Here is a 19804-nt window from a genome sequence, read left to right as displayed (position 1 = left end):
TTGACATTGCAGATCAAACTGCTCAAGTTATCGTCTTTACCGTCTCTTTTCCTCGCTTGTTCATCCGGCCATGCCATCCCTCTCAGATGTTTTGGGACTACATGAAATGCCGGCCAGAGGGACTAGCGACAATGAGAGGGAGAGAAAGGGGGAGGGAGAGACTCTTCCTCTGTTATTTATTAACTAAGGTCTAAGGCAGGGCTATTCAACTGGCGGCTCGCGGCCAAATCTGGCCCGTTTGTACATTTTAGAATAGCCCTTTGATCAATTCTGAAAATCATTGATTAAACAAAATCAGCAAAAAATACTATGTTTAGTGCGAAAAGGAGCCTTCGTTCAAATGTTATACAATGGGAGAATCTGTTTTTCTGCCCACTTTTAAATGCTGTGTATATATATATATATATACACTGCTCAAAAAAATAAAGGGAACACTAAAATAACACATCCTAGATCTGAATGAATGAAATATTCTTATTAAATACTTTTTTCTTTACATAGTTGAATGTGCTGAAAACAAAATCACACACAAATTATCAATGGAAATCAAATTTATCAACCCATGGAGGTCTGGATTTGGAGTCACACTCAAAATTAAAGTGGAAACCCACACTACAGGCTGATCCAACTTTGATGTAATGTCCTTAAAACAAGTCAAAATGAGGCTCAGTAGTGTGTGTGGCCTCCACGTGCCTGTATGACCTCCCTACAACGCCTGGGCATGTACCTGATGAGGTGGCGGATGGTCTCCTGAGGGATCTCCTCCCAGACCTGGACTAAAGCATCCGCCAACTCCTGGACAGTCTGTGGTGCAATGTGGCGTTGGTGGATGGAGCGAGACATGATGTCCCAGATGTGCTCAATTGGATTCAGGTCTGGGGAACGGGCGGGCCAGTCCATAGCATCAATGCCTTCCTCTTGCAGGAACTGCTGACACACTCCAGCCACATGAGGTCTAGCATTGTCTTGCATTAGGAGGAACCCAGGGCCAACCGTACCAGCATATGGTCTCACAAGGGGTCTTAGGATCTCATCTCGGTACCTAATGGCAGTCAGGCTACCTCTGGCGAGCACATGGAGGGCTGTGCGGCCCCCCCAAAGAAATGCCATCCCACACCATGACTGACCCACCGCCAAACCGGTCATGCTGGAGGATGTTGCAGGCAGCAGAACATTCTCCACGGCGTCTCCAGTGCGTTGGTAAATTTACTCTGGCTATGTACTCCTGACAGAGCAGAATAACAGATTAATTTGCGAACGCGTAACACCCGTTAAATATGACCGGTGTCAGCAATAAAATATCATTAAATTGTTGCCATCAGCACAGTTAGTCACCAACGCTTTAGATAACGTGTAAACAGCCTAACCACCTCTGCTAGGGCAGTTAAAATGTTCAGAGTGAGGTGTTCTCTCATTTGTGTCTGGAAGTAGCTAGCTAGCTAACCAACTTTAGCCAGTTATCTCAGGTGCTTGACTGCCGTTGTGAGGTCAGAACTGGATCAATCCTGCTCCTCGGCCGGAGCGTACAGTGTGCACTCTGAATTTACGAACGCCCAGAGCGCACTCTGGCACTCCAGAGTGAATTTTTGCGGGGGAATTTACATCAACTCTAGGTTTTAACGCACCTTGTGACGCATTCAGACGTGACTCATGACGATATGACCAAACCGGATGTAATTGTTTACTGTGAGACCACAATGGCATTTTAGACAATGCCAATGGAAAATCTGGTGGGTGGCAACAAACTATCTGTCATGGCAGCAATCATGCCAACCACAGGATGTGACCAAGTTGTGATTGTAGATGTTTGTAGCCTATTTTCATAGTACTATCTCTTACTTAAGAGAAAACAAGTCCACGTACCAGCAGTAGTATGGGCTGGCCAGGTGCCTGTCCTGGAAGTCTCTCCCAGATTCAGGCCAAGTCCATACTCCTGCAGTGTATGCGCGGGCTTGCATGTTTGCTTCGTTTCATCCTTAATCCTGCTCAGATTGAGGTCAAGGGGCGATTATGAGAATCTCAAGTAGATCACATCAGTGTGTTTATCAACCGGGCTCTGACCCCACGACCCCAATGGGTAATGTCTGATTGGTTGAATGCATTCTAGACAGGATTTGATTGGCCTTGAGGGACAGTACAGTAAGTGGGGTATGTGTTTTTTTTTGTGTCATCGCCAACCCAGCTGTTTTGTGGACCTGTCAACCCAGGGATGTAGAGAAGAGCAGCATGTTTTCATTTTGCAGTTATCCAGAGTCTTTGGGGGGAGGGGGACCAGGGGAAAGATGTATGGAAGTGGAGATGTTGTTATGGCAACTCCGGGCTGTTTTAGGGGAACCTCAGTAGTGTAAAGTAGGTGGGTTGTTATGGCAACAGGAGGCTGTAGCATAGGAGGGTTGTTGTGGAATGAGTAGGCTCTCCCTCTCCTTTTTTCTCTTTGTTTCTCCCTCTCTATCATGTTGTAAATCTTTCCCTCTCTCCTGTTCATCGGGGTGGTATAGTGTGGTCTCTGTGTGAGAGCTGCTCTCTGCTATGCTTTTCACACACCAAATAAGGCCTCTGTCACGCCAACGAACATTCTCTCCCTAAGTAGCCTTTAGACATCTGAAATGCCCTATGTATCACAGGCAGCATCAGGAGACTTCCATACAGAGCCTCTCTCATTCAGCCCTCTCATGGAACATTCAAGCTACCCTATCAAGGAACAGCACCATGTGCCAGTTGGCTTACTCCAGTGCCAACGGAGAATTTTATAAGACACAAACACATTTATTCTCCATCCATATGGATCAAAGGCAGAACACATTGGCTAGGAGTGCTACCGTGGTTGACCTGCTACTTGTTGGCAATCGATTGATAGTACAGTTGTACTCGTCGCTAAGTAAAATATATTTGGTATTGACACTGAGAAAACCATGTAGACGCTTCAAGCGACTTTTACCCTTAGTGACAGGGATTGCCTGTAACTCATTCAACTCAGATCAACTCCAAACTATTTCAGTGAATTCAAAGTCATTTCAGCTCAGTACAACCCAAATCTGTATACTGACATGCTACATTTTCCATTTCCGGAGCGTACATGAGCACTATTGCAATGGGAATGAAGGACAAATGTAATTATTCCCTGTCATTTTCATCCCTCTCCTTTCATGTTATGTTATTCTCCCCAGTGATAAACTGCAGTAACCAGATCCTCCCCTCTTATTCAATCTCTCTGATCGCTCTGTCGTGGTGTCTGTCTCTCTTTTATTCCTGCTCCATCTCTCAGAATCTGTCCCCTGCTCAAGTGTGCTGGCACACACACACACACACACACACACACACACACACACACACACACACACACACACACACACACACACACACACACACACACACACACACACACACACAGAGAGAGAGCTGGACGATATGGACAAAAATCCATATTGCAATAAATCGCCTGAATTAAGGCGATAATGAAAAATGGAACGATAAGTTTATAAAATTAATGTACACCACAGAAGTTTTTTTAATTGTATTATCCTTTAAACTACTACTACTGGTTTGATGGTTGTAGCCATCATTTGTCCCATTAACAATCACTCGCATTTCTGTAGTGTAGGCTACATATTGTAATGAACGATATACAGTGCATTCGGAAAGTATTCAGACGCCTTGACTTTTTCCACATTCCACATCTACAACTTTATTCTAAGATTGATATACATTTAGTAAGAGATACTGATCTCTGATATAAATCCATCTTCACACAATATCCCATAATGACAAAGGGAAAACAGGTTTTTGGAAATGTTTGCACGTTTTATAAAAATATAAAAATATAAATACCTTATTTACAAAGGTATTCAGACCTTTTTTGCTATGAGACTCAAAATTGAGCTCCGGTGCATCCTGTTACCATTGATCATCCTTGAGATGTTTCTACAACTTGGAGTCCACCTGTGGTAAATTCAATTGATTGGACATGATTTTGAAAGGCACACACCTGTCTATATAAGGTCCCCCAGTTGACAGTGCATGTCAGAGCAAAAACCAAGCCATGAGGTTGAAGGAATTGTCCGTATAACTCAGACAGGATTGTGTCGAGGTACAGATCTGGGGTACTAAAACATGTGTGCAGCATTGAGGGTCCCCAAGAACAGTGGTCATCATTCTTAAATGGAAGAAGTTTGGAACCACCCAGACTCTTCCTAGAACTGGCCACCCGGCCAAAATGAGCAATCGAGGGAGAAGGGCTTTGGTCAGGGAGGTGACCAAGAACCCGATGGTCACTCTGACAGAGCTCCAGAGTTCTTCTGTGGAGATGGGAGAACCTTACAGAAGGACAACCATCTCTGCAGCACTCCACTAATAAGGCCTTTATAGTACGGTGGCCAGACGGAAGCCACTCCTCAGTAAAAGGCACATAGAGTCGAAGTCGGAAGTTTACATACACCTTAGCCAAACACATTTCAACTCAGTATTTCACAATTCCTGACATTTAATCCGAGTAAAAATTCCCTGTCTTAGGTCAGTTAGGATCACCACTTTATTTTAAGAACGTGAAATGTCAGAAGAATAGTAGAGAATTATTTATTTCAGCTTTTATTTCTTTCATCACATTCTCAGTGGGTCAGAATTTTACATACACTCAATTAGTATTTGGTAGCATTGTGTTTTAAATTGTTTAACTTGGGTCAAACGTTTCAGGTAGCCTTCCACAAGCTTCCCACAATAAGTTGGGTGAATTTTTGCTCATTCCTCCTGACAGAGCTGGTGTAACTGAGTCAGGTTTTTGGGCCTCCTTGCTCGCACACACTTTTTCAGTAATGCCCACAACTTTTCTATGGTATTGAGATCAGGGCATTGTGATGGCCACTCCAATACCTTGACTTTGTTGTCCTTAAGCCATTTTGCCACAACTTTGGAAGTATGCTTGGTGTCATTGTCCATTTGGAAGACCCATTTGCGACCAAGCTTTAACATCTTGACTGTCTTGATGTTGCTTCAATATATCCACATAATTTGACTTTCTCATAATGCCATATATTTTGTGAAGTGCACCAGTCCCTCCTGCAGCAAAGCACCCCCAAAACATGATGCTGCCACCCCCGTGCTTCACGGTTGGGATGGTGTTCTTCAGCTTGCAAGCGTCCCTTTTTCTCCTCCGAACATAACAATGGTCATCATGGCCAAACAGTTATATTTTTGTTTCATCAGACCAGAGAACATTTCTCCAAAAAGTACGATCTTTGTCCCCATGTGCAGTTGCAAACCGAAGTCTGGCTTTTTTGTCGGTTTTGGAGCAGTGTTTTCTTCCTTGCTGAGCGGCCTTTCAGGTTATGTCGATTCAGGACTCGTTTTACTGTGGATATAGATACTTTTCTACCTGTTTCCTCCAGCATCTTCACAAGGTCCTTTGCTGCTGTTCTGTGATTTGATTTGCACTTGTCGCACCAAAGTACGTTCATCTCTAGGAGACAGAATGCGTCTCCTTCCTGAGCGGTATGACTGCTGCGTGGTCCCATGGTGTTTGTACTTGCGTACTATTGTTTGTACAGATGAGCGTGGTACCTTCAGGTATTTGGAATTTGCTCCCAAGGATGATCCAGACTTGTGGAGGTCTACATCAGGTCTTCGTTGATCTACAATCAGGTCTTCACTGATTTCTTTAGATTTTTCCATGACGTCAAGCAAAGAGGCACTGAGTTTGATGGTAGGCCTTCAAACTCACACCTCCAATTGACTCATATGATGTCAATTAGCCTAACAGAAGCTTCTTAAAGCCATGACGTTAATTTTCTGGAATTTTCCAAGCACAGTCGCCTTAATGTATGTAAACTTTTGACCCACTGGAATTGTGATTACAGTGAATTATAAGTGAAATGTGCCAAGCTTGTAGCGTCACACCCCAAAATACTTGAGGTTGTAATCTCTACCAAAGGGCCTTCAACAAAGTACTGAGTAAATGGTCTGAATACTTATGTAAATATAATTTTTCTTCTTTTTTTATTTCTTTTTTTAAACATTTTCAAACATTTCTAAACTGTTTTTGCTTTGTCATTATGCGGTTTAGTTTGTAAATTGATAAGGGGGAAAACGATTTAATCAATTTTAGAATAAGGTTGTAACGTAACAAAATGTGGAAAAAGTCAAGGGGTCTGAATTCTTTCCGAACTTTCCGAAAATGCCTGTGATAAGTGATTGGTATTGTTGGTGTTAATCATTTTAGGTTCATCATCCCAGCTCTAGACACAGACAACAAGACAGACAAGCAAGCTGTTAGCATATGTGCTCATTCATACCAGGAAAGCTTCGGGATAGATGGATACCACCAGGCTTGAAACCAGCCCATGCCCATCTCCACAATATCAATGCTTATATGTTTCAATTGCTTTGCAATACCATGCTGCACAATGCACTCCAATATCATACACTGCTCAAAAAAATAAAGGGAACACTTAAACAACACAATGTAACTCCAAGTCAATCACACTTCTGTGAAATCAAACTGTCCACTTAGAAAGCAACACTGATTGACAATAAATTTCACATGCTGCTGTGCAAATGGAATAGACAAAAGGTGGAAATTATAGGCAATTAGTAAGACACCCCCAAAAAAGGAATGGTTCTGCAGGTGGTGACCACACACCACTTCTCAGTTCCTATGCTTCCTGGCTGATGTTTTGGTCACTTTTGAATGCTGGCGCTGCTTTCACTCTAGTGGTAGCATGAGACGGAGTCTACAACCCACACAAGTGGCTCAGGTAGTGCAGCTCATCCAGGATGGCACATCAATGTGAGCTGTGGCAAAAAGGTTTGCTGTGTCTGTCAGCGTAGTGTCCAGAGCATGGAGGCGCTACCAGGAGACAGGCCATTACATCAGGAGACGTGGAGGAGGCCGTAGGAGGGCAACAACCCAGCAGCAGGACCGCTACCTCCGCCTTTGAGCAGGAGGAGCACTGCCAGAGCCTTGCAAAATGACCTCCAGCAGGCCACAAATGTGCATGTGTCTGCTCAAACGGTCAGAAACAGACTCCATGAGGGTGGTATGAGGGCCCGACGTCCACAGGTGGGGGTTGTGCTTACAGCCCAACACCGTGCAGGACGTTTGGCATTTGCCAGAGAACACCAAGATTGGCAAATTCGCCACTGGCGCCCTGTGCTCTTCACAGATGAAAGCAGGTTCACACTGAGCATATGTGACAGACATGACAGAGTCTGGAGACGCCGTGGAGAACGTTCTGCTGCCTGCAACATCCTCCAGCATGACCGGTTTGGCGGTGGGTCAGTCATGGTGTGGGGTGGCATTTCTTTGTGGGGCCGCACAACCCTCCATGTGCTCGCCAGAGGTAGCCTGACTGCCATTAGGTACCGAGATGAGATCCTCAGACCCCTTGTGAGACCATATGCTGACACATGCACATTTGTGGCCTGCTGGAGGTCATTTTGCAGGGCTCTGGCAGTGTACCTCCTTGCACAAAGGCGGAGGTAGCGGTCCTGCTGCTGGGTTGTTGCCCTCCTACGGCCTCCTCCATGTCTCCTGATGTACTGGCCTGTCTCCTGGTAGCGCCTCCATGTTCTGGACACTACGCTGACAGACACAACAAACCTTTTTGCCACAGCTCGCATTGATGTGCCATCCTGGATGAACTGCACTACCTGAGCCACTTGTGTGGGTTGTAGACTCCGTCTCATGCTACCACTAGAGTGAAAGCAGCGCCAGCATTCAAGTGACCAAAACATCAGCCAGGAAGCATAGGAACTGAGAAGTGGTGTGTGGTCACCACCTGCAGAACCATTCCTTTTTTGGGGGTGTCTTACTAATTGCCTATAATTTCTACCTTTTGTCTATTCCATTTGCACAACAGCATGTGACATTTATTGTCAATCAGTGTTGCTTCCTAAGTGGACAGTTTGATTTCACAGAAGTGTGATTGACTTGGAGTTACATTGTGTTGTTTAAGTGTTCCCTTTATTTTTTTGAGCAGTGTATATGTTGACAAAGCCCTTGAAGAGCCAAGCGTCTTAACCAGGGCTTGACAATACTGCACTGTATTACTGGAAAGCCTACTCTGTCCCTGCATTTTTCCATTCCCCATTCATTTGTCTAGGTCAGCTAAAATGATGACTGCTGCTGCACATTGTATAGGACACAATGTCTTTATACTTACTAGGGCAGAGTGTGTGTGTGTCAATCATTAGATGTTAATCACATCAAGCCCCTGACCGGTTAGATGAGCCATTTCCTACTGAGATAATAGGACCCAAACAGGATATGAATCCAACTGACAGACATTTAGACAGGATGTATCTTCACACACACACCCTCTGACTGCTGCTGGGACATTTAGTCTTCCATCCCATAATAATCCTGCCGCCTGCCGATCCCTGTCTCCAGACAGAGTAACCAGGGTTTATTTCTGGAGATGTATAGAGTGTTTTACCACTCCTCCCTCTCAAACCTGTCATGTCACTCTTCTTTTCTCACGCCTTTCCTCTCTTTCTCTCTGTTCTTAACCAGCCGGGTTTGACTCTCTCTGTTGTCAGTTATAGATGCTAGCTGATGCTGAAATGTGTTCTCATTCCAAATACATTGTCTGTATATCTAGAGTGTGTGATCTGGTAGACCTCCGTCTGAGGCTTCACAGGGTTATGGCTGTCAGTCAGGAGAACGTGCCCTGGCTTGTTGAACACTCTCTCTCTGTGTGTGTGTGTGTGTGTGTGTGTGTGTGTGTGTGTGTGTGTGTGTGTGTGTGTGTGTGTGTGTGTGTGTGTGTGTGTGTGTGTGTGGAGTTACAAGTTTCAAGTTTTATTAGTCGTATGTACAGGATACACATTGTATACACCATCCAACAATGCAACAACAATAAGAAATATAAGAATATGAACATAAAGGAAATAGCTCAGTAAGGTAAAATATTTGATTTGATTTATTCTATTTGTCACATGCGCCGAATACAACAGATGTAGTAGACCTTACAGTGAAATGCTTACTTACAAGCCCTTAACCAACAATGCAGTTTTAAAAAATCAGTGTTAAGTAAAAAAAAATTGATAAGTAAAACATTTAAAATAAAAGTAACATAATTAAACATCAGCAGTAAAATAACAATAGCGAGGCTATTTACAGGGGGTACCGATGCAGAGTCAATGTGTGGGGGCACCGGTTAGTTGATATAATTGAGGTAATATGTAGGTATAGGTAAAGTGACTATGCATAGACAGAGTAGCAGCAGTGTAAAAGAGGAGTCTGGGTAACTTTTTGATTAACTGTTCAGGAGTCTTATGGCTTAGGGTTAAAAGCTGTTTAGAAGCCTCTTGGACCTAGACTTGGCGCTCCGGTACCGCTTGCCGTACAGGAGCAGAGAGAACAGTCCATGGACTAGGATGGCTGGAGTCTTTGACAGTTATAGCATAATTATAATACAGAAAGGCACAATTTATAGTGCGATATTTACACGTGTTTTGGGGAAGGGGGAATTGGGGGGGGCAAGTGTTTTTTTTAATTGTGCAATATTTAGCAATAATAATAAGAGGTGTGTGTGTGTGTGTGTGTGTGTGTGTGTGTGTGTGTGTGTGTGTGTGTGTGTGTGTGTGTGTGTGTGTGAGTGAGCTAAAGTGTAAAGAGTCTGAGCAAGTGTTCAGCAGTCTGATAGCTTGTAGATAGAAACTGTCTCTGAGCCTGTTGGTATCAGACCTCATGCCGATACCGTCTGCCCGATGGTAAGGGAGTGAACAACTTGTGTGTGAGGTCTATGGGGGGAGGGAGAGGTACTGTATGTTTGAGAGGGTTATGGTATATGCAGGAGAAGGTGTCAACGCATAGGGCTGATGTAACAGAAGTATAACAACACTGTCCTATAGCAAATGCCACTTTGTGCCACAAATGCCACTAAAGCCACTTAAAGTTTACATGTGTAAATATAGTATATGTGGGAACAACTTTGATCCATGTGCTAAGAAAACACTGAACCACTGATGTGACACATCTTTTCTCTTCTTCTTTCTCTCCTCTCCTCCTGCAGTCATCCCCGACTCCCTCACCATCACCGCGCCGCCACAGACCCTCTCCCAGGTGGAGGGAGACACGCTCCAGCTCAGCTGTGAGGTTTCCCGGGTGACGGAGCAGCACACACACCTGTCTGTGGGTTGGTACCTGCGCTCCCCGGAAGACGCTGTCGCCCCACCCCTGGAGATCCTCACCCTGTCCCGGGACTTTGTCCTCCGGGCCGGCGGGCCGTACAAACAGAGGATGACCTCAGGGGACCTGAGGTTGGATAAGACCAGCGCTACATCCTACAGGCTGACCATCCACCGGCTGCAGCCTGCTGACCAGGGCCTGCTCTACTGCCAGGCTGCAGAGTGGATCCAGGACCCCGATCGCAGCTGGTTTGCTATGACCCGCAAGCAGGCCGACAAGACCCAGCTACGTATACAACCCACTGGTGAGTAGGGGGCGATGGGAGTGGCAAGATTGTTTGTGTGTGTGTGTAAGGTTGTGACTCGTCATACACACTCTCCGAGGGCTGATCAGTATCTCTTACTAAGCTCATTAGAGCACTAAGGAGAGCTTACCAAACCTCTATGGACTGCCCTTATCAGTGTATTCGTGCATGTGTTGACTGGCATACAGGAAACACAAAGCTGGACTGTTACAAGGGTCAGAGATTGCACAGGGTCAAGAAGCAGGAAGTACACACACCCTGACAATAATGGAGTGTTTCATGCTGACGTGATAGTAGTACGTCATCTCATTGGGCTTCCTGTGACCTTGAAGTCAGAGACGAAATGTAATTTCTATTCCTCACTGTTCCCTCTGTGTCTCCTACAGTGAAACTCCCTTTGTGTCTGGGCTAGTCTACTGTATATGAGACACACTGCTCTGTTTGTGACGAGAGTTAAATCTCTCAGCAATCCACAGTTACTCTGGGGAAATTCCCCCCAGAGATAGGAGGGTGGAGCGGAACAGGCAAGAGAGCGAGACCAAGGAGATAGTATGCTTCTTATGATAATGATCTTAAAATTAGCTGTCGACCTCTAACCCAGCAGACAGGGCACAAGAACAGAGTCTGAGCTACACACACACTACTATCCTTGTGAGGACTTCTAGTTGTTCAGGATAGTAAAAAAAAAAAAAAACACACACGTTACATACTGTACAGTACAATACTGTCTTTCTCCAGATCCAGGAACACCATTCCAGTAGATAAATGGTGCAAAACATTTCGATACATTATTTTGCAGAATGATGGTGGAATTCTTCATTGGTTGTTAATTGCGCCCAGATCGTGATCAGAGGATGTTCGATAGGAAGACTCTGTCTCTCAGAAGAGCAATACGTTAGCCAAGAGAGGCACATAGAGCTCTGCATCTCTTCTCTCTCTTCTCTCTCTCTTTTATAATCTAAAATGGATGGGAGTGTTGTAGTCTGACAAAGGGAGTAGAGCAGGGCGTGTATGTGTCTACTGATTATGTGTGTGTATACACCTGTGTGTTTGTTGGAGTCTCTTTCATTAGGCTGTGTGTATTGAAGGGAGGGAGAGAGAGAGGACCCTAAGACAGCCCCATCACTGGCTAATCACCCACAGACAGAGGAGAGACGCTAGACAAGAACAGAATCCTAATGGACCTCTTCTCTTTCCATCTCTCTCTCTCCCTCACTTTATCGTTCTCTCCCTTTCTCGTTACATCTCTCCCTCTACACATCTTTAAACCTCTCTCTTTTTTATGTTTTTTTCACTTTAGCTTTCTTGTTCTTTCTGTTTTCAGACCCTGTCTGTTTCTCCCTTTAACGTTTCATCCCACATCTCTCCCTTGCCCCCTTTTATCTTTTCCCAACTCTCTTGTTTTCTAACTTCCTACTCTCTCGCTGCATCTGATTGGCCTGTTTCTTTTCACGTTTAATTTATTACAAACTGTTGACAGGTGCATGTCTCCACTTTTAGCTCCTCCCTTCCTCCGTGTCTCTCACCTCTCAGTATTGCCCAGGCCCAGTTCATGGTAGTATTCATGAAGACACATCATAGCAAAAAGTTTCAAAACATTGTGCAATGGAAAACGTAAAAAAGCATTTCTTATCGGACAAGTTGAGATGGTACCTCCCCATTTTCATTTGTTTGCTTCAGTTTGGTGCCTAGTGAATACGACCCAGTTTCCCATGGCCATGTTTGTTGCTGAACTCTAAGTTGTCCTTGTAAAGCAGGTCACAGCTCCATGAGTTTAGATCCAGCCAGGAATACAGATCTGATGTCACAATGCAATATCCTGCCGCTTCATTGGTCAATGATCGTCACTGGCCTTTGTTTTGGCATCTGCGTTCCACTCTGTTAGTGATGACCTGTGTGTGTTTGTGTGTGAGTCTGCTTGTATCTGTCCAGGCAGTGCCAGACTGTTAGCTATTAGGCTCATTGTTATTTTAGAGACAAGCGCTCAGCATGAAAGTTCACTGTGTGTGTGTACGTGTAAACAGTCACCCCCCTCCCCTCTTCAAATGGCAGGCTTTGAACTTTTCCACGACTGTGTTTTCTCAGGAAGTCTGTTTAAAGTCTTTATAATTACAGCCAGGGGCTAGCACCTCCTCTGAGAGCAGAGCGGGAATGAGATGCACAGAGCATACCGCCGCTCGTCATGTTGAAATGAATACTGTAAATAAACCGCTGGTGCCGCCGTGTGCGGAGTTCAGCTATAATTGGGAGCCCAGTCAGAGGTGTATGCAGAGACGGCTACACTGATCATGTTTGCTCGGCCTCCTCTCCTCTCTCTTCTGTCAGGAAGAGCGAAGGAGACGAGCGGAGTGGCCAGGCTTTTTTCGTCTGCTGTAGAGAATCTTAATTTGCTGTGTTTCTGTGTTGGAGGTGAAACCAAGGGGAGAGGAGGATGAGAGAGGAGAGGAGGAGACTGTAGGAGCTGTGCTTCACTGTGGGCATAGCTGACCCCTTGTGACCCCCCCCCCCCTCTTTCTCTTTCTCCCTTTCTTTCGTCTCCTCTTTCTCTCGCTCTCTCTGCACCCAGTGTAACAGGCAGCAGACATTAAAGAATAGGATGTGTTGGTGTGATGCATTTTTATTTCATATGCTGGTATTTAAAGAAGGTCTCTATCCCGAGCAGCTAGTCATGCTCTCATGCGTTATATGAGGATAAGGGAACATGTGATATGCAACAGCTAAATCAGAGTTGATGACTCCTTCCCTCTCTCTGTCTTTGGGAGAAACTGGCAGCTGAAACCATACTGATGCTAAATGTTAAAATAGTGGATGACAATTTATCTTATCCCTCTCCCCTTTCCTTCCCCCTCTCCTTCCATACCCCCAGATCGGGACTTCAGCATCCTGGTAGAAATTAACATCCATCTCTTTTCATTAAGGACTGGAGTGTGAAGATGTGTTGACATGTGCTATCTGGAGACAGGAGGAGCTAAACTGCTTTTTAACTAATTTTATCTCTCTCTCCCCCAGATCGGGACTTCTCTATCCAGGTGAGCACGGAGCGGCGGTCCTTCACGGCGGGCGAGCCGCTGGAGCTGCGCTGCACCATCGATGCCCAGAGCGTGCCCGAGCGCTTCTTCTCGGTGTCGTGGGTGTTCAGCAGCTCGTCGGTTGCCGTGATAGGGCCCAGCGCTGTGCCCGTCCTGGGACCCGACTATGTGGCGCGCGAGGCCGCCGGTCACATGACCGTGCGTAAGGAGAGCCCCGCCGTGCACCTGCTAAAGTTGCAGCGCCTCCGACCAGAGGATGCTGGGAAATACATCTGTAGAGTCACGGAGAGGGAGAAGACACCCACTGGGGACTTTATAGACCGGAGCAAGAGGTCACGCAACGTCCAGATCACTGTGCAGCCCATCAGTGAGTATCAACACGGCATGCTATTGGCCCCTTTGGTAGTAAAAGGCCTCTCATTGGCCTCTTGGTCAGGTAAACCAAGGGTTCCCAAACTTTTTCACTTGAGGGCCCCCCTTCCAGCACTGGGGAACATCCTGCGCCCCTCCCTGCGCACACCACATCTATTTCTATGGGCACAAGCACTGTTCATGACACAAACTGTTCATTCCCCTCTTGTTAGTGGAGAGAACATTTAGCAGGTTTAAAGATTATTTCCTGCAATTCTACACATTTTGTCATAGGGTACAAAGAACATTTAGCAGTTTTAAAGCAAATTTTCTTGAAATTCTATACATTTTGCCATATCTAATGTGTATTCATGTGATATTTGATTGCCCAAAAAATTACAACATTATCTATGGGCAAAAAAAATGTTAGCATACATGGGCAAGTTGATCTGGACATTTCTGACCGGTTATAAATAGCTCTTTAAGGTATGTAATGACTAATATGACAAGAGGAACTGATGATGCACTACCCAATTTCTAAATTGCACCTTGCATTATATTATAACAACTTTCAAGAATAAGTTTAAAGAATTGGGGCCCCCGCGCCTCTTCACCCCACTGCCGACCCCTCGCGTACCCCACGGGAGGCGCGTCCCTCAGTTTGGGAACCACTGAGTTAAACAACATCTGATTGACACTTTGATAGTAGTATGCTTTTCTAATGATATACAATATGCATTCTCCCAGAGCGGAGGTCAGATACCTCTATTCCAGAGAACAATAGAGCCTCTATTGTGGACTGTGAGTCTCACTGAGAATAAAGCGCTTTTTATTACACCATTATTTTCTATAGGGCTGAGAATTGCCTGGGACCTCACAATATGATATTATCATGATACTTGGGTGCCGATACGATATGTATTGTGATTCTCGCGATTCGATACTGGGATTTTATTGCGATTTTGTGTTCCAAACATATGGCTCACTATACACTGAGTACACAAAACATTAGGAACACCTTCCTAATATTGAGTGCCCCCCCCCCTCCCCTTTTTGTCCTCAGAACAGCCTCAATTCGTCGTGGCATGGACTCTACAAGGTGTCGAAAGTGTTCCACAGGGATGCTGGCCCATGTTGACTACAATGCTTCCAACAGTTGTGTCAAGTTGGCTGGATGTCCTCCCAGCAGCGTTACAATTCTTGGCACAAACTGGTGTACCTGGCACCTACAGTTGAAGTCGGAAGTTTACATACACCTTATGCAAATACATTTAAACTTAGTTTTTCACAATTCCTGACATTTAATCGTAGTAAAAATTCCCTGTCTTAGGTCAATTATGATCACCACTTTATTTTAATGTGAAATGCCCCACTGGGAATGTGAAATGTCAGAATAATAGTAGAGAGATTTATTTCAGCTTTTATTTCTTTCATCACATTCCCAGTGGGTCAGAAGTTTATACACTCAATTAGTATTTGGGAGCATTGTCTTTAAGTTGTTTAACTTGGGTCAAAATGTTTCGGGTAGCCTTCCACAAGCTTCCCACAGTAAGTTGGGTGAATTTTGGCCCATTACTCCTGACAGAGCTGGTGTAACTAGGTCAGGTTTGTAGGCCTCTTTGCTCACACACGCTTTTTCAGTTCCGCACACACATTTTCTATAGGATTGAGGTCAGGGCTTTGTGATGGCCACCCAAATATCTTGACTTTGTTGTCCTTAAGCCATTTTGCCACAACTTTGGAAGTATGCTTGGTGTCATTGTCCATTTGGAAGACCCATTTGGAACCAAGCTTTAACTTCCTGATGATTCCTGATGTCTTGATGTTGCTTCAATATATCCACATAATTTTCCTGCCTCATGATGTCATCTATTTTGTGAAGTGCACCAGTCCCTCCTGCAGCAAAGCACCCCCACAACATGATGCTGCCACCCCCGTGCTTCATGGTTGGGATGGTGTCTTCTTCCTTGTTGAGCGGCCTTTCAGGTTATGTCGATATAGGACTCGTTTAACTGTGGATATAGATCCTTTTGTACCTGTTTCCTCCAGCATCTTCACACGGTCCTTTGCTGTTGTTCTGGGATTGATAGCACTTTTTGTACGTTCATCTCTAGGAGACAGAACTAGTCTCCTTCCTGAACGGTATGACGGCTGTGTGGTCCCATGGTGTTTATACTTGCGTACTATTGTTTGTACAGATAAACATGGTACCTTCAGGCGTTTGGAAATTGCTCCCAAGGATAAACCAGACTTGTGGAGGTCTACAATTTTCTCTGAGGTCTTGGCTGTTTTCTTTTGATTTTCCCATGATGTCAAGCAAAGAGACACTGAGTTTGAGGGTAGGCCTTGAAATACATCCACAGGTACACATCCAATTGACTCAAACGATGTAAATTAGCCTATCAGAAGCTTCTAAAGCCATGACATAATTTTCTGGAATTTTCCAAGCTGTTTAAAGGCACAGTCAACTTAGTGTATGTAAACTTCTGACCCACTGGAATTGTGATAGTGCATTATAAGTGAAATAATCTGTGAACAATGCACGAAGTAGATGTCCTAACCGACTTGCCAAAACTATAGTTTCTTAACAAGAACTTTGTGGAGTGGTTGAAAAATTAGTTTTAATGACTCCAACCTAAGTCTATGTAAATTTCCGACTTCAACTGTACTACCATACCCCGTTCAAAGGTACTTACATTTTGTCTTGCCCATTTACCCTCTGAATGGCATACATACACAATCCATGTCTCAAGTGTTTCAAGGCAATAGGGACAAATACTGGAGTTTGGGTGCAGGTACAGATGACTAGCGGTAGCTAACAGTACCTAGCAATTCAAATATTATTCGTACTTGGAGTCAAAGTATCAATTTAATATTGTTCAAAATAATATTGTGATATGGAACTGTATCGACTTTTCCCCCATCGCTCATTTTCTGTCTGAGTGGATCGCTAAATATTGGTAATGCAGTATTATGGTCCTTCTCATTCCCTTAGCTCAGAGCTGCGAGTGAGCTGCTAGGTTGGATAATGGAGAGAGCTGGAGAGGAGGATGCAGGAGGCTGAGCTAACAGCCGTGAAATGAGAGTGTGAAGAAGGAGAGAGGAAGGAATGGGCCCTAGCTCTCCAGGGCCCACTAATGGATCCTTGGGCTAAATTAATGTGTTCTGCTGGAGCTGAGTGACTCAGCTGGGCTTTCAGAGTGTTGGCCGCTAGGGGCGTGCTGGAACACCGGGATGCGATATGAAGCCTAATCTAGCTAATACAACCCTCCCAAAACCTCCAGTGCCCAATGTTCTCATCCTCTCTCTTTCTATCCTGATGTATCCTCTCTGTCTAGTAGTTCAGTGCCCCCCCCCCCCCCCCCCCCAGTCTGCAGCTCTGTAGCCTCTCTATCCCTCACTCTCTCTTTCTAAGGGCTGGTGTTGAATGCTAAAGCCTGCTGTTCCCAGCATAAAAACACAATAACAACCCACCCCAACTCACCCTAAATATGCCATCATCCACCACCTGCACCCAACCATCCTGACCTTACCCAAGCACCCCCCACTTCACTCCACTCCCGCCCAAACTGTCCCAAAACAAAGCCCCCCTGGCCCCTACATGGCCCCAGTAATCCCCAGGGATTCTCCCTAATGGGACCTTTTGTTTCCCTAACAAATAGATTTAATGTTCTATAAAAGCATTGTATGTTTAATAACCATGGTTACAGCAGGGAGGGAGGTCTTAATGGAGAGTGGGTTGAGGGGTATGGGGTCAGGTTGACCCCCCCAACTCACCCGCCTCTAGTTACCATCCCTTGTTTCTGGACCCATTAACAGCGGTGATGGGGTAGTATGGGTTAGAGAGGGTTGAGAGCAGGAGGATGGGAAGAAAGAGGTGTAAACAGTGCTGACAAATCAGTCCTGATGAATGACAATACCTTGGGCAGGGAAGAGGGGTAAACGCACTGCTATGAATTACAACACACAGAGAAAAGGGAAAGAGGGAGTGAGAGACGGGTAGTAGAGAGAGAGCGAGAGAGACACACAGAAAAGGAAGGGACAGAGAGAGAGAGAGTGGAGTAAAGAGAAAGAGGGATAGAAACACACAGAGGAGAGAGAGAGAGACCCATGAACAGAAAGGGAGATGGTGGGAGAGAAGGAACAATTGGGAGACGGGGAGAGAACTGAAAGAGGAGAAAGACAAAAACAGGCGGGTTTGAAGAGGAGAGAAGCTGCCCTCTGCCTGCCTAACCATCTGTGATATTCATACAAATCCACATTGACACTAAGAGCCGAGAGACAGAGACGATGTATAATGTATTTAACATGGGGAAAAGCTGTGGTGAAATTAAAAGAGAGAGAAGAAGAAAAAGGGATGGAGGCCTTCCATTTGTTCATGTAAGTGTGGAAATGCTGCTTCATTCTGTATTCTCCCAGGGCTGGGGCTTGGTAGGAGGGGTGGTTAGCACCCAGTCAACCCCTCATACTCTGACGGCAAAGAAAACCAGATGGAGGGAATGAGAAAGAGAGCAGGAAAGAAGCCCTCCCTGTAGACTCAGATCACCCGAGGGTTGAAGGGGGTGTTGGGGCCGGGCAGCGCTCTGCCAGGCTCTGCAGTGTGTGAAAGGCGCTGAAGTGATGCGAGAAAGAGAGAGATGGTCTGTTTTAAAGCACGGGACGGGCAGCTAAAGACTTTTATCCTTCTGCACTTTCTTCTGAGGAGGAATCCCTCAGACGCTGGGTCGTGTATCTCAGGCCCGGCCCCCAAGCCCTGGGTGGACCGGGCTATCAGCTGCATTACATTAGGTGTCAGAAGTGGGATCGGCTAACGACAACGCATCAGTCCACTGGGGTCTGTGTGTGTGTCTGACAGTTCCTCTCTCTCTCTTTTTCTCAGCTGCCCCAAGTTCAGAGTCGAGTGATCATCTCCACAGATACAGGCTGCTGTGACATAAATACAGTACATGCATAGGCTAGTCAGTAGTATACTCCAGTCACTGGTAGACACGATACTGCCCGTGGTTCTTTTTGTCCTTTGAATTGTTTTACATGTGAAGCCTGGTTCTAGTGTATAATTATTTAAATGTAAATCCCTGTCAAAATGTCATTGGAGAGGTTTTGGTCCATTTTGACTTATTTTGTATATGTTCTGTCACTCCTTCTACCTCAACCCTCCCTCTCTGAATTCTCTCTCCCCACTCCTCTCCTCTCTCCACCAGAGAGTAACGTCACAGTGTCTTTGTCCAGTAACTCGTCAGAGGTCCAGGAGGGGGACGTGGTCCAGCTGACCTGTTCCATCCACTCCACCACGGGGCCTCTCTCTGTGGCCTGGCAGTGGAGTGAGAAGCAGGGCTCCACCTCTCCCCAGGACCTGGTCTCCGTAGACCGCGACGGGACCGTCCGACCAGGCCCTGGGTACCGTGAGCGTTCCAGCTACGGGGAGATCCGGGTAGAGAGGGTACGGGAGGACATCTATACCCTGTCCCTATACAACGCCCTGCCTGGGGACGAGGGGCTGTACCGGTGCACGGCCACAGAGTGGGTGGAAGCCGGGACTGAGCCAGAGCAGAGCTGGGAGATAATAGGAGAGAAATCAGCCACCAAGACCATCACTGTTAAGACCGTGGGTGAGTGTGTGTAGCAGGGACTCATGACTCAGGAAGACATATAGATCAGGAAGATATCTATATATCACACTCACACACGGAACCCTTACACACACACAGAGTATATAAAGGGAAAGGGGATACCTAGTTAGTTGTACAACTGAAATGTGTCTTCTGCATTTAACCCAACCCCTCTGAATCAGAGAGGTGCGGGGGGCTGTCTTAATCGACATACACACCATCGGCGCCCGGGGAGCAGTGGGTTAAATGCCGTGCTCCGGGGCAGAACGACCGATTTTTACCTTGTCAGCTCGCACACACATACAGTATACACATCAAGGTCATCTCTGTCACGGCAAGTTGTAAGCTTAAGCAACAGGCGAACACACACACACACATTAAGGTCATC

The 19804-nt window shown here is 45.7% G+C and overlaps 1 protein-coding gene across 2 annotated transcripts in view; it reads left to right on the top strand.

Annotated features, from left to right (window-relative positions):
• Nucleotides 1–19804, top strand: part of LOC129816844 (immunoglobulin superfamily member 3-like) — a 95945-nt gene that overhangs the window by 37276 nt on the left and 38865 nt on the right. For both annotated transcript variants that reach the window (XM_055871772.1, XM_055871771.1), the window contains exons 3-5: nt 10008–10427; nt 13437–13823; nt 19009–19416. In XM_055871772.1, coding sequence (XP_055727747.1) covers nt 10008–10427; nt 13437–13823; nt 19009–19416 — 1215 coding nt within the window. The remainder of the gene's footprint in view (nt 1–10007; nt 10428–13436; nt 13824–19008; nt 19417–19804) is intronic.

The sequence above is a fragment of the Salvelinus fontinalis genome, chromosome 19 (genome assembly GCF_029448725.1).
Source record: "Salvelinus fontinalis isolate EN_2023a chromosome 19, ASM2944872v1, whole genome shotgun sequence".
In the NCBI taxonomy this organism is placed as follows: Eukaryota; Metazoa; Chordata; class Actinopteri; order Salmoniformes; family Salmonidae; genus Salvelinus; species Salvelinus fontinalis.
Note: the sequence above shows the minus strand (reverse complement) of the source record. Positions and strands in the feature narration are given on the sequence as shown.